This window comes from Biomphalaria glabrata, chromosome 5, assembly GCF_947242115.1.
Source record: "Biomphalaria glabrata chromosome 5, xgBioGlab47.1, whole genome shotgun sequence".
Lineage (NCBI taxonomy): Eukaryota > Metazoa > Mollusca > Gastropoda > Planorbidae > Biomphalaria > Biomphalaria glabrata.
In genome coordinates, this window is record NC_074715.1 from 15,548,099 (window position 1) to 15,563,936 (window position 15,838).

Sequence of the window (15,838 nt, forward strand, 5' to 3'; positions counted from 1 at the left end):
GCCATTTCCTTCTAGTTTCCATTGAGATAATGTTTTGAAAATCCTAGATCTAGATCGAAATAATTCACGTTTGTTGATTTTAATCATCTTATGATTTTAGACTGTACATAGATTGATTAACTAGATCTTTCTAGACCCAGATTATGTATCTAAAAATTGCAAAATAATAATTATGAGACGTCAGTGCTCCTATTTCAAATGTTGGATTATATAGGTAAGGGTTGATAAAAAAACAAACTTTACTTCATATAACTACTTTAGTTTACAACGCCTTGTTTCAGGTGGGTTTTTTTGTTTTGTTTTTTAAGTTTTTCACGACATTTTTTGTGTAGTGCTAGAGATCTCCATGTCCATCCCAGTATACCAGGCCTATATAAGTGTGTGGTTCCATTTCATTATTTGTGTAGCAATAAAATTGGAAACATTTTCTTTAAAACTATGGCAGCACTGGAGACTGAGCTCCTGTACTTCAGAAAACAAGACAAGAGTGAAGCGTGCTAAGTTTGAATTGAATAGTAGTACTGTAGTACTACGTAGATAAGTGTTTCTTTTAAAAAAGGAGAAAAATGACGTCATAAAAAAAATAAGAATTAAAAACATCTCGAAACTATTTTTTTTTAAGCTGTGACGACTTTTAAGTGCACTATTTTATTTTTTGTTAATAGTGAATGTATTTATTTATTTTTGTTGAAGTAAACTCAGAATAAATCAGCTAATGTAGATATAAATATATAGCTCCTGTCTCGGAAAACAATTGACCATCCCAGGTAATTCACTGGCTTTGGTTTCGTCTTGAGACGGGGCAGAATCTGGAGTGACTGATCAAGCCAATTCTGAAGTGGCAGAGTTTGCCACAGTTCGTGCATGTATATGCATCTGTCCTAGGACTAGCTGACAGGGCAGCTTTCTTTTTTCGTTCTCTTGACTTTTGCAGTTTCGATTCTTTTACTCTCGGCGAAGTTCCTACCAGCACGCGCAGTCTGTCTCCTCTAATCTAATGCAGATAAACTTAATGAATTCATGCCCACATCTCTACAAACAACATCTTCGAATGCTCGCATGTTAAAAGAAAAGATTTATATATGTTGTCTACATCATTGTTTAATAGTCCTCACTGTGATCCTCGGAAACCTTGTGTTCTCCGAAGTCTGAATAGGTGTTCCATAATAAACTAGTAGACCACCTGTGAATTAACCTTTCTTAAAAAATATGTAAAAGTGTTCCGTTGAATTCTCCAAATGTACGAAGGATTTCCTGCTCCTGCTGCCCTTAGAGCATGTAACGGGTTGCCTGAATCAGCCAAGAAAACCAATGAGTTGTCAGAGTTTAAGTCTCTAACAAGCATGACTAGATAAAAACATGGATATTGGTAGGACGTAATTATCTTCTTCTTGGACGGAATGTCAGTAATTTATAAGATCAGAAACATGGATCAATGTCAGATTACGTCATTATTTTTTAAAATAAAAACAGCATTAGAAACGTGAAAATGTGATATTATAAAAGACACGAAACAAATCTTTCAAACTTCGTTTGTATTTTGAAGTCATTACAACAGCACTAGTCTCACGTACACTTTTGTTTCTCACTTTTCAAGTGTGTCTGTCTCGGGTGCCTGTCTGTGGAGAGGTACGCTTTGATGTAGAAGTTGGTGAACAGGACCACCAGAGTGATGACGTAGAAGAGGACCAGGGAGAAGTACATCTTGGCAAATGGACAGTCGTACAGCTGGTACAGCACTGATGGCACCAAGAAGGCCAAAAACTGGACCTGTGTGGGTGGAGTTAGAAACAGGACAATAAACAATTTAGATGGGAAGCAGACGACATCATTTCAAAGAATTATTAGCAGACACATTGATTCTCGGGATTATTCAGAACCACAACCACTTAAAAGTCTTATTTGGATTCAAGAACTACAACCCAAAATAAAGTAAATGTACTTTTAAAAAATCCAACAAGCAAAATAGAATGTTATTTTTTTTTTAAATACAAAGCCTATCTAAAGGGTAGAACTCCACATTTACAACTATATATCATAATAATGTAGAAATTATTTCCCTTTTTATTTTAAACAAACTAATTCATTACCAATAAGTAATTAACTAATTGATTATTTTTTTAATTGATTGATGTTTTGTTATGTGCAATGGTGTGGAAGAAATAACGTGAACAATAATCTATGGGGACAAAACCAAAAATATTTAGCCATCTCTCTGAATATGAAGAATTAATTTTCCTTTTCAGTATCAATAAACTATTTCATTACCAGTAATCAATGGACTACTTGGTTAATGTTTTAATTGATTCATATATAGTCTTCGCAAATGAACAACAGTGCAAAATTTCAACTTGATTCGAACATGTGGGTGGGAGAGATAACATGTGCACAATTTGTACCAGACAGAGTGAGTTGATAGACAGAGTGAGTTGATAGACAGAGTGATTTGATAGACAGAGTGAGTTGATAGACAGAGTGAGTTGATAGACAGAGTGAGTTGATAGACAGAGTGATTTGATAGACAGAGTGAGTTGATAGACAGAGTGAGTTGATAGACAGAGTGATTTGATAGACAGAGTGATTTGATAGACAGAGTGAGTTGATAGACATAGTGAGTTGATAGACAGAGTGAGTTGATAGACATAGTGAGTTGATAGACAGAGTGATTTGATAGACAGAGTGAGTTGATAGACATAGTGAGTTGATAGACAGAGTGAGTTGATAGACAGAGTGATTTGATAGACAGAGTGATTTGATAGACAGAGTGAGTTGATAGACATAGTGAGTTGATAGACAGAGTGAGTTGATAGACATAGTGAGTTGATAGACAGAGTGATTTGATAGACAGAGTGAGTTGATAGACATAGTGAGTTGATAGACAGAGTGAGTTGATAGACAGAGTGAGTTGATAGACAGAGTGATTTGATAGACAGAGTGAGTTGATAGACATAGTGAGTTGATAGACAGAGTGAGTTGATAGACATAGTGAGTTGATAGACAGAGTGATTTGATAGACAGAGTGAGTTGATAGACATAGTGAGTTGATAGACAGAGTGAGTTGATAGACAGAGTGAGTTGATACAGGCTTTGTAAAAACTACAAATAGATTAATAAATTTGCGTATTTTAAAGCCAAAGCAAAAAAAAAAAAGTAAAGTCATCAACAAAAAGTATATCCATTGATAAAAAGACACACATAGAAAGATCACGTGATTGGACTTACTAATTGTATCTTGGTTAAATACTTCTTCCAGGTCCTCAAGGAGTAGCCAACACTGGTCAAGGCGTAGTATGTATACATGATGACGTGGACGAAGCAATTGAGAAACGGGAAAATGATGACTGGTGAAAATGACAGAATCACACATTTAGAACTGAGTCAACCAATGATAAATAAATCTATTCTGAAATGACATGTAAGACGTGCGCTAGTATATGAACATCTTTAACATGTAGACAAGAACTGGTAAATGTGTCGAACATTGTCAACATGTCAAACTAAGCTGGAGATTTTCAGCAATGTCTGAAAAAATATAAATAGCTAGATTTTGGGGTCTCCGGTGTAATGGATATAAGAATAATAATGATGGTCTTGTGTATATAAAGCGGTGGTTCTCACTACACTCTTGTATGGCTTTAAGACCCGGGGGCTCTATCGAAGGAATACGCAGGCAAGACTAAGCGAAGGAACACGCCGGCAAGACTAAGACCCGGGGGCACTATCGAAGGAACACGCAGGCAAGACTAAGACCCGGGGGCACTATCGAAGGAACACGCCGGCAAGACTAAGACCCGGGGGCACTATCGAAGGAATACGCAGGCAAGACTAAGACCCGGGGGCTCTATCGAAGGAATACGCAGGCAAGACTAAGACCCGGGGGCACTATCGAAGGAACACGCAGGCAAGACTAAGACCCGGGGGCTCTATCGAAGGAATACGCAGGCAAGACTAAGACCCGGGGGCTCTATCGAAGGAATACGCAGGCAAGACTAAGACCCGGGGGCTCTATCGAAGGAATACGCAGGCAAGACTAAGACCCGGGGGCACTATCGAAGGAATACGCAGGCAAGACTAAGACCCGGGGGCTCTATCGAAGGAATACGCAGGCAAGACTAAGACCCGGGGGCTCTATCGAAGGAATACGCAGGCAAGACTAAGACCCGGGGGCACTATCGAAGGAATACGCAGGCAAGACTAAGACCCGGGGGCTCTATCGAAGGAATACGCAGGCAAGACTAAGACCCGGGGCACTATCGAAGGAACACGCCGGCAAGACTAAGACCCGGGGGCTCTATCGAAGGAATACGCAGGCAAGACTAAGACCCGGGGGCTCTATCGAAGGAATACGCAGGCAAGACTAAGACCCGGGGGCTCTATCGAAGGAATACACAGGCAAGACTAAGACCCGGGGGCACTATCGAAGGAATACGCAGGCAAGACTAAGACCCGGGGGCACTATCGAAGGAATACGCAGGCAAGACTAAGACCCGGGGGCTCTATCGAAGGAATACGCAGGCAAGACTAAGACCCGGGGGCTCTATCGAAGGAATACGCAGGCAAGACTACATTCTAAATAACTATGTCGTTGGTGTGGACAGTATAGAAGCTGCGCTGGGTCGGACACTTATCCCGCATGGGAGACGACCGCATGCTAAAGGCGAGCTTCTTTGGGGAGCTAAGAGGAGGACGGCGTAAGGCGCTATAAAGATCAGCCCAGGCAGATATAGTAAAATAAAAGAATTAATATGTATATTTGGAGGATTCAGAAATGATTAGTGGAATTTATATAGTCACTGGTGTATTGGTTATCTGTTGAAAGGTTGTTTCACAATAACCTTCCATCCATCCCAGTGGCCCTACAGCCCATGTAGGACTCTGGCCTGCTTCAGCATATCCTTCCATTCAGATCTATCCTAGGCTTTTCATCTCCATGCCAAAACTTTAACTTCCTGTCGATCAGCTAGTAATATCTTCCCGAGGGTATACTGTCAAATTTAGAGGGAAATCGTTAAGAGTTTTCAATTCCGACATTTTTTTTCAAAGAGTTTGCAAGCTAATAGAAGGAACTCTAACACAACAGATGTGTAGAAACGTTTAGAGCTCTCGACTTTCTTTGACAATCGTATTTGCAGCATTTTATTTTTATTTTTTGTGTGCAACAAGGGAGATCACTTTATGTGAAATCTAAATATCTCCAAGAAAATGAGGATTATCTACCTGGACCATTCGGTAAAAATCTGGCGCCAAACCAAAAACAGAAGGTCGTCATGGTGTGATGGTAGACGTGTAGAAATGTGACTTGCTTGAACTTTTTACGCAAAATAAAGAATACCTTGAAAGAAAAAAGAACATAAATATTTTGTTTACTTGTTGATTATTTTAAAATGTAAACAATTGTAACAATGTTTATTAGAGTTATTGTTTTATACGTAATGATAGCGCTTATAAAATACAGGCCTCCATGATAGAATGTAGTAGGAAGATAATGCAGCCTCGAGTGAATTCAAGGTTCAGGCTTAGTTACATAACAACAAGCAAAATTTGTAAAAAAAAAAAATATATTTAAAAAAAAATTTAAACAAAATAACTGCCTTATATATCAATACTTCAGTAATAAGATCCCTTTTTCTAAGTAAAAAAATGAATTACCACTAATTACTTAACTTATCGGTTATATTTTTTTATTGCTTCGTTTAGTGTCATCGATAGCAAACAAAATAATTAATTACCAATAATTAATTTAAAAACTTTTTAATTTTGAGATTGATTCAGGTTTATTAGGTACCTTAAACAAATGTGTCATGTTTCAACTTGATCCTAAAATGGGTGTGGGAGAAATAACGGGTACACAAATTGTACCAGACAGTGTTATGTACTAGTTTAGAGAGTAGGTTAGTTTCGGTAGACCAATATAGTGTGTACTATTTTTAGTGACGGTAAAACTAGTGACGTAGTCAGACGAGTGACGTAGTAGAATGGGCGGACAAGAAGAACACTATGGCGATAGCGTAGAAGAAGGTGGTTCACTAGTAGAGATAAATAAATAGTGACGATTGAGAAGACCAGACAGACTTCCCAGTTATGAATCAATACATCATTTACACCAGTAAAAAGTTCTAATCAAGTTTATATTGTTAACTGTAATGTTCGTTGGCTAATCTGGAATAGTTAAAATGAAATAGAAGTGAAGTTACTCTAGATAGTAGCCCACGACAGCAGACAGAGTGAGTTGAGAGGCCCATGAGCTTTTTTAATAACAACAAAAAGTTGGCTACTTAAATCTGAACATTAACTTTCATTGTCTAAAAATAGAAAATACTTACTGTATCCAAGAGTTCAATCACCTTCGAGTAGAAGGACAGCCATCCAGCATAGTATGCCTGTAGCAACATATCAGTGGAAATATTGAGGAATCCATTCTATACTGCTTAACTACAGGGGCACGTATAGAGAACAATATTCGCACTAATAATAATGACTTATATCAGATTTCTAGTACCTTTTGGTGTAGAGCAGAGAAGTCAGTGTGTAATACCACCGCGGTGGCTAAATGGTAAAGAGCTTTGAATTCGAATCTTGGTGAAGACTGGCATTTTTTATTTCGGGATCTTTATGGCGTTTCTAAGTCCACCCAGCTCTAATGGCTGCCTGATATTAGTTGGGGAAATGTAAAGACTGTAGGTCGTTGTGCCGGCCACACGACACCCTCGATAATCGTGGATCACAGATACAGATGACCTTTACATCATCCGCCCTATGGTAGAAAGGGTAACTTTTTACTTACCGCCTCCCCGCCCCATTCTTTTTTTTTTCCTTTGTTAGTATTATACCAAGAGCTAAGCACAATTAAATGTTTGAACTAGTCACGACATCAAGAGCTGCCACCAATGTTGTTTTATTGCATTGTGTTTGAGGTATTAGCGCTAAACACATGGCATTTAAAAGATGATATAAATTTTCGGAACTCACCCAAGGTTTCTGTGAAGGAAAAAGAAAATGTTGATTTTTATTAATAATAATTATTTAAGTTTTTCATTTGAAATGAAATTCTCGGAACTTTTTAATAATCATGAAATAATAAAAAGTCACAGTTTTATTCTCGGGAATAGTGCACGATTTTACGTGGCAGTAAAAAAAAAAATTTTCCCAAAGGTGAGGCATGCGAAGCTACTGTCGTGTGTGGGGTTGTAAATAACACAATTTACATGAAAGTAAATGAATATGATACATCTTGAATCAGGATGACCTATTTGTGGGCGTAGCATTTGTGCGCAGTGTTACAGTCGGAACAGGAACAATCACAGGGACTACTAGCAGACGTGACCTGATAACTGAAGTCTTCATTTTATAATACGACATTAATTAACTTTTTAAGAAATCCAATTTCCATGAACATAATACATTTAATTTATAATCCATACTTTCATGAACTACACTGTTAGGACATAATCCTGGTCTTTAATTTCAGGACATAAACCTGATCTTTTTGTTCCGATTGTCTGTCTTATCTTAAATTTCAGGAAATAAACCTGATCTTTTTGTTCCGATTGCCTGTCTTATCTTAAATTTCAGGGTATAAGCCTGATCTTTTTGTTCCGATTGTCTGTCTTATCTTAAATTTCAGGGCATAAGCCTGAGCTTTTTGTTCCGATTGTCTTATCTTTAAATTCAGGACATCAGCCTGAGCTTTATGTTGACATTTTTTAATGTCGTCCATAATTTCTTTTAAAACTTTGTTTGCTCTTCATCCAAGTCCAAAGCTTGCGTCTGTTGTCACTCCGTTGTCCTCAACTAGGCTGCCCAAAGCTTGCGTCTGTTGTCACTCCGTTGTCCCCAACTAGGCTGCCCAAAGCTTGCGTCTGTTGTCACTCCGTTGTCCCCAACTAGGCTGCCCAAAGCTTGCGTCTGTTGTCACTCCGTTGTCCCCAACTAGGCTGCCCAAAGCTTGCGTCTGTTGTCACTCCGTTGTCCCCAACTAGGCTGCCCAAAGCTTGCGTCTGTTGTCACTCCATTGTCCCAACTAGGCTGCCCAAAGCTTGCGTCTGTTGTCACTCCGTTGTCCTCAACTAGGCTGCCCAAAGCTTGCGTCTGTTGTCACTCCGTTGTCCCCAACTAGGCTGCCCAAAGCTTGCGTCTGTTGTCACTCCGTTGTCCTCAACTAGGCTGCCCAAAGCTTGCGTCTGTTGTCACTCCGTTGTCCCCAACTAGGCTGCCCAAAGCTTGCGTCTGTTGTCACTCCGTTGTCCCCAACTAGGCTGCCCAAAGCTTGCGTCTGTTGTCACTCCATTGTCCCAACTAGGCTGCCCAAAGCTTGCGTCTGTTGTCACTCCGTTGTCCTCAACTAGGCTGCCCAAAGCTTGCGTCTGTTGTCACTCCGTTGTCCCCAACTAGGCTGCCCAAAGCTTGCGTCTGTTGTCACTCCGTTGTCCTCAACTAGGCTGCCCAAAGCTTGCGTCTGTTGTCACTCCGTTGTCCCCAACTAGGCTGCCCAAAGCTTGCGTCTGTTGTCACTCCGTTGTCCCCAACTAGGCTGCCCAAAGCTTGCGTCTGTTGTCACTCCGTTGTCCCCAACTAGGCTGCCCAAAGCTTGCGTCTGTTGTCACTACGTTGTCCCCAACTAGGCTGCCTCCCGTCTGGGACGTGAATAGAACTCATACACCGTAACAGTTGTCATTTTAGAGGCATAACTAATCCTACAACTCACAACAGTCAACCAAACTGAAGCACTGAATGAACAACGTAATCATGAGACACGTCTACCGACAGAAAGGCCCCTGCGCATAACTTCCTACCCAGATTACACACAAGGCCGGCCCTGAAAAAAACGTATTCGGCTTAACTAATATTAATATGCAGAGGATGTAGAGTTTTGGCAATATTCCTTCTAAATGTTAGACTTGGTGAAGAATAATTGGACTTAACATTACTTACAAGGCAATGGCCATCTGGTAGGTCGTATACTATCCAGTTTGTACAATACATTGAATAGCCTCGCTTGACGATAGCATAGCCAAACTGTCATGATCAGAAAATAGTTTAACAAAGATGGTTATAGAATTTTTAAACTATACAATTGGTCGAACACTTCATTCCTTAGTTTCATTCATAGCATTGCAGACAAGACTGTAAGAGAAGGTTTGGCCTATTGATCTTTTCATTCCTTTGTTTCATTCATAGTTCAGAACAGAGAAGCAGACGATACAGTAGCAGAAGGTTGGCCTAATGATCTTTTTTTTTTCGTTCTCTTGACCACCCCCCCCTTCCCAAACGTTTGCTGTAGAAATCAGTTTTCAACCAATTAGTGCAATAATTGTTGATGATTAATTATTATTTTTGATATAGAAATAAGGGAAATAAATGCTACTTAATGAGAGATGTGGATGTATAGAGGGATTTAATTACGTTTTGACACTTTTATCTCCCACCCACGCAATCTCAGATCAAGTTGAAATTTTACATAATTATTCATAGTCGATGACAAGACATGAACCGATCCAAAAAATTAACCAATCAGTTAATCATTTAGCACTAATTAATTAATTTTGTTTTATACAGACGAAAGGGAGCTAAATCCTCTAATTTTCAGATAAACTGCAGTAAGTAGCAGTTCTTTCCATTAGATAAGCTTTTTTTTTTTTTTTTGCTATTGCTTGTTTAAATTTCCAAGACCCAACCTCTTAAATTTTACTATTACACATTAAATATCACTGACCTATGAGTTATAGATTCATTTTCCTTAAATTCAACTCAAATATTTATTAATGTTAACTTATTTCTCATTTTGCAGTTTGTAGCTTTTTTTTCCCCTGAAAAAGATGTGTTTAAACTTACCCAGCTAAAGATATAAAACGAGATCAACACCATGAGGCAATTGTAAGCAAACATCAGGTGATTGAGTCTGTAAGGCTGGCGGTGTTTCATCCATTTGGACCCCAGGTGAACGAAGAGTAAATACACTAAGATTATAGCGAGCATGGGAAACGGGGAGTCCATCAACGGAAATCCGTCTAGCTTCGGATCTATGGGAAGATTTAAAAGGAGAGAACAATAAATAAATTTTTAATAAAAGGTATGCAAGTAAGACTTCTCTAATGTATATTATTTGTATAATTATATATTTGTTTTACTTAAAAAAGAAGGGGTCTACATTTGTATTCATTAAATATAGGACTTAACAAAAATTAAGCGGAGTTCTTTATTAAAGCATTATATAATGTATATTCGAGCCCTGGTGAAGACTGGGATTTTTAAGTTCTGGATCTTTAGGACTTCTCCAGCCAGCTCTAATGGGTGTCTGACGTGACAAAAGTAAAATCGTTTGGTCGTTGAGCTGGTCACATGACACCCTCGTTAGGCCTGGGCCACATCATCTGTCTCATAGATCGCAAGGTCTGAAAGGGGGAACGTAACTCTACTACAGGACATCAACTGTGACAGTCAGCTTACTTACCTCTTAGTTCCATCAGCTGGTTATACATCACCTTCCAGTCCTCTACCTTTGACCACAGCATTATACCCATCACAATGTACAGGGACGGTGCTCTAAGCCTTCCTTCGTCAAAAAGGTGAATAAGAATGAACTGCGATCTGGTTGGGATATCCAACATTAAGATATTTACATCACTTGTTTAATTGATTCCATATGATACATGCAAACAATTCAGGACAAAGCTATATTAGCACTCATGTGTTTAGATGCACTTATAATTCCATTTCAAAACCTTTCGACAATTATTTAGTTTAGGATTTTCTTTTTCCCTGTAAAAACAAAAGTTTGTCAATTAAAAATAATGGCAAAAAAAAATTGGGGATGGGGCTATTAAAGATTTTCTGAAATATTCTTTTTTTTTTATTTGCAGACTCTTCAAAAGAGGCTAATTTTTTTTTTGACCATGTTATGTCCATAGTTAATGCGAACTAAAAGTCTTCTAGACTAGGCATAACGTTACGTTGTGTGGTCAGCTCAAATACAGACTTACCAGGTGTACTTCTGGGCAGCTTTCCTGTCCCTTTTATTTGGGTCTGACACTCAGTAGACTGAGGTTTTGTCAAACCTAGCAAGTAAAGTCTGGACTTGGCGGCCTGTGCGAAACGTCACAAACACTAGACAAATCGGACAGAAAGGCAATAACCAGCACAGCGCTATGGAGCACTCTAGAGCAGGACAAGACAAACAGAAAGTCTCTGGTCATCCACTGCAACCAAACTCGTCCCCGGACGTCTTGACCTAATCTTGCTTCTGGAAAACGATGGGCTTTATGGCGAGAGAGTGAGGTCGACGTGTTGCGCGAATCCTCCTCACTTTAATGAAAAATTTCCAGCGCAAGTGACTTAGAAAAAAAACAAATTGCAGAGGACACGAGAACAGCGCTGGCAGAAGAAAAGCGTCAGAGAAAAAAAGCAAGGCCAATGACACTAGCTCCAGCTGGAATAACCTGTCCGGTGTGTAGCCGAACATTCCGGGCTCACATAGGTCTCACCAGCCACACGAGGAGGCACAAAACCCCAGTGCAAAGCTCTCGGCCCCCTGGATGACAAAAGTAGTCATCATTGAACCACGATGGACGAACTATATATTTGGGTCTAAAATTTTCAAAAGATAATACATTTGTAAAAACAACAAAAATAAATGCAACACATAATTCTTTTTTTCCATATAATAAACAAAAATGTGAGTCTACCTGATGGTCAAGTTAACATCACCCTTGCAATCAGCTAGATACACACATTATTCATGCATATAAATAACTAGCTATAAGTTGGGTGTGAATGTGTTGATGAAGGGGAGAGCACTCGTCAAAGAAAGAAACATTAACTCAGGGTGGCTGCATACGAAGTACAGTCGAGAGATCATTAAAATCAATATTTACAATCATCATTTTGCACGCGTCCATGGGCGGCGTCCTAGCGAACAGAAAAGAGATTTTTCGGGGGATCTTATCGTAATTTCAATCATGAATGCCAGCGAATGCTTCCCAGACAGGAAGTCTCCAAGAATTTCAAGACTGTAATCTTTCAGACGTGATCGCTTTATCCTAGGATTGGCATCTACATTCACTTGGAAACATGTGATTTAAATGTTGTTGTTTTTTTTTAAACTATGCTTCTTCATTAAATGAACGTCTCACTATGGTACATCATCGTCCGTCTAGTGGATATTCTCATTTAACTTTGGCTTGTCTCAATCTTGGTGACTGCTAGAATGGGCTCCTCGGCTAGCTGTTTTGTGAAATGTCTCATTTATATTTCTTAATGAATGGGCTTGACCATCAAAATAGTGTGAACATTTCAAGAGAGGCAACCCAACAAGGGGGAACTCAGAATGGATAATGATGTTTATTTACAGAAGACATGAGGGCACATCATAAATTGAAGTTCTCTGGTCTTGGGTTCGATTCCGCTACACTATAGACAGACGACGCACACTGGGTCCCATCTCCCAATAATTGTTTCGGACACCCGCGTACAACACCATCAACACACGTTCCAGTGTTGAGCTAGGCGACAGACACCTCAAGTTACTAGGCGGGGCGAAGGACGTCTCTTTACTCTGGTACAGACGCTCTCACTTCCATCTTGTTGCTTTGCACGGAAAGAAGTTTCTGTCACTCAATGGAACATTCTTGTCCCATGTGGCATAGTGCACAATATCATTTCTTTAAAAACATCATTTCTTTATTATACTATAGCATTTCTTTAATGTAGAATATCATTTCTTTTATGTAAGAATATTAAAATTCTATAAAAAAAAAAAAAGAACAATTAAATACTATTGACTCAGACTGCTAAACAGGATGACAATGGCAATCAGGTCTCACTTGCTGACCACTGTCAAAAACAAAAACGCAAACTTAAACTGTATCTCTATATCACGAGGTACACAGACCTTCCTGCAGGGAACAGTACCAGGGAAAAAAGAAGCTGTGGGAGAAAGCGATGGGAAGACATCATCAAAGAAAAGGCGGGCCTGTCATTAAAAGAGATTCTAACCATGGCAAATGACAGAGAGGCAAATGACAGAAAGGCAACTGACAGAGAGGAATGGAAATAGACGGTCGACAGACTAAGGGATAAATAAAGTATTGACTCTAAAATACCACAAAACTGAGTGCATATTTCATTACCCAAACTTGCCATTCTGAAGCTAAGTTTAATTGCCAAACATTCTATTTAGTCAATAATTTGTGTTACAAAATAGTAAAACAGAGTCACAACAATATATTGTAGACTTGGCTTCTAAGCCTGTTTTCATCTAGCTTAAGGTGGAGATTTTCAGACTAGATATTTTCTAGAATTTTTTATTTATTTATCGTGTTAAGAATGGAGAAAAATGGTCAACAGATCTTGTGTGGTGTCCCAACGGTACAACAGACTAAGGGATAGGTGGAGGAATAGAGACTGTGGTTGTCTCCTAGTGCAGCCTAAGATCATCTCTACAGGGGGGGGGGGGGGGGGGGAGGAGGGGGGCACAACATTTAACCAAACCATTGTTCAGTAAATATGTAACAGTTTATTCAAAGGTTTTCTTACACCTTTTTTTGAGTCTGTGTGTGTCTCTGTGTGTGTGTCTGTGTGTCTTGTCTGTCTCTGTGTGTGTATGTCTGTCTGTCTGTGTGTGTGTATGTGTGTCTGTATGTGTCTGAGTGTCGGTGTGTGTGTGTGTCTGTATATGTCTGTGTGTATCTGTGTGTGTTTTTGAACAAGAAGTCTCAAATTATTTAGTTTAATCTCACAATTTCACAATTCAAATGAATATGATTTTTCTCCACCCATTATCTTAAGATTAGCATAAAAAAAAATTGTTGACAAAACTTGGCCCTAAAATTATCAAATAGTTCTACTTTTTAAGACATTGACCTTCTTACTTGCTTGACCTGTTGACCTGTTGACATTTTTTTTTCTTATCGTTTGGGGTGGTTATGAGATTTGAGTGTCAGTATTGACTTCTGCTCTGATAGTAAGTGTCACAAATGAACGCGTGATTTTTAACGCTCGAATGTGATGCAAGTTTGTAGACTTCCATCAGGATGTTGCATGTCGATATAATAAAAAGTTGAACTTCATTTAGCTTGCACTGTTTACCTCCCAAAAAAAATAAAGTATAAATAAAGTAATAAAAAAAAAGTAAGGTATAACTTTCAACTTTCCCAGTCTTCACCGAGATTCGATCCTCGTTCGGAATCTAAGCGGTTTATCACTCATCCACCACGCCACAAATCTAAACAGACCTAAAATTTTATTTCGTTTATTTTAATTAAGTGATATTGATTACATTAACATGAACAGAAGACAACAAAACAACTGGAGGAAGACTTCTGAGGGCGCAGTGAATGTTTTACAATATCTACTTCCACCAGAGACAAAAGTTGTTTGAATTCGTTCCAAAGGCAACACCCGCAGTTGCTAAAAAAAATATTTTTCTTGTTCGAACTTTCTTAAAAATTGTTTCGGTGAGAGTTTGATTAAACTTTTTTAGACCCACTTAGTCCACCCACTTAGTCGAAGCGATTCACACATGAATGTGATAGATCTAGTATGTGCATGCATATGCAGAATATCTGTAAGAGAAGGCGACTCTAGTTAATCGATAATTTATTTACATATAAACGAGGTATTAGTGTTTGATTGAACATTCAGTTCGGATTATTAATCACATTATTAGTTCATTTTATCAAAGCTTTATTTGCTTTTCAGGAGGAAGAGAATGTGTTTAAATGTGTAGCATATCGGTGGAAGAGAGACATCACACAAGAGAAGTGGTAATGGAACATGAGAGTTGCCATTAATTATGGAACATCAAAAATGTTTTTAAAAATGTTTAATCCACCAGTATGCCCTGAAGCTTGCTGCTTTTGAAAAAAAAAAGATCATCAGAAATGTGGATATTTTCATCAAGTTTAACTTCTTTGAAATGCTTTTGTAAAGCGCAAATTTCCTGCTTATATCATGCTCAGTGTGTTATGGTCCAATCTCTTTGTGCTCAGTGTGTTATGGTCCAATCTATTTGTGGGTCAGTTGGAGAATGGTATCTGGGAGAAGGATTCCGTGCAGTCTTTATGCGATCAGCAAACACAGCTCAGCTCGAGTCGGGATTTGAACTCGAGTTCCTTGATGGGTAGCCAAGCGGTCTCATCCACTCACACATACTTCCCACATTTAGAATAATGTGTGCATGATGTGGTCCTGAGACCAACCAACTCCAATCCACCTGACATTTGTTGGGAAATAGTAAAGGAGGTTGGTAGTTGTGCTGGCCACATGAAGCCCTCGTTATCCTGGGCCACAGAAATAGACGACTTTTACATCATCTGCCCCCGTGGGTCGCAAGGTCTAACTCTTGGCATGGTGAAAACCTGAGAGAGTACATTTTAGAATGTAGTTTAACACCTGACCTACAATTACCGTAGTGTTCCTTGTCCCTGAAATATTTGAAAGCTAAAGCTTTAAACAGAAACTTACCGTAATACCTCGGATAAAAGTCACAGCAAACATTAGATTAACTCAGCCACATTGTGGACAAGGAATAGTCATCAAGCAGTGTCAGCGCTTAAGGCCCTGGCTCTTGGAGGCACCCCCCCCCCCCCCAAAAAAAATAAAAAAAATTATCCGAGTTTCTTTTGAATAATTAGGATTTTAGATTCAAGATTTCAAGTTGAATATTCATTATTAACTAAGTACCTGGTACGGTTCAACCTTCTAGGTTTAAGATTAGCCAATTGTATCAGGATTTATTAAGAGCACATATCTGAACTAGATTTGGGCCTTGACAAGTCTAAACCCTGCCCTATGCAACGTAAACCCAAACCAAAGACAAAACAAAAAAAAAAAAAAAGATTTT

General features: G+C 38.9%; 1 protein-coding gene across 1 annotated transcript; it reads right to left on the reverse strand.

Moving 5' to 3' along the window:
* Positions 1-1,516: 1,516 nt before the first annotated feature.
* On the reverse strand, positions 1,517-14,028 carry LOC106064582 (elongation of very long chain fatty acids protein 4-like). The gene is made up of 9 exons (XM_056028786.1): positions 13,858-14,028; positions 10,451-10,587; positions 9,832-10,019; positions 8,932-9,015; positions 6,868-6,978; positions 6,324-6,419; positions 5,218-5,332; positions 3,223-3,341; positions 1,517-1,770 (listed from the first exon to the last, which is right to left on the reverse strand). The coding sequence occupies exons 1-9, from the start codon at positions 13,890-13,892 to the stop codon at positions 1,567-1,569; spliced, it is 1,089 nt and encodes a 362-aa protein (XP_055884761.1). The 5' UTR covers positions 13,893-14,028; the 3' UTR covers positions 1,517-1,566.
* Between the last annotated feature and the right edge of the window lie 1,810 nt (positions 14,029-15,838).

Excerpts from the sequence above, each read along its gene's own strand:
- LOC106064582 (XM_056028786.1), bottom strand. The coding sequence starts at position 13,892 with ATGTCAACAGGTCAACAGGTCAAGCAAGTAAGAAG. Across the intron at positions 10,588-13,857 it reads CAGGTCAAGCAAGTAAGAAG|ATCGCAGTTCATTCTTATTC; the intron begins GTCAATGTCTTA and ends TATCCCAACCAG. Across the intron at positions 6,420-6,867 it reads TGGTGGCAGCTCTTGATGTC|AATGGATTCCTCAATATTTC; the intron begins GTGACTAGTTCA and ends TAAGCAGTATAG.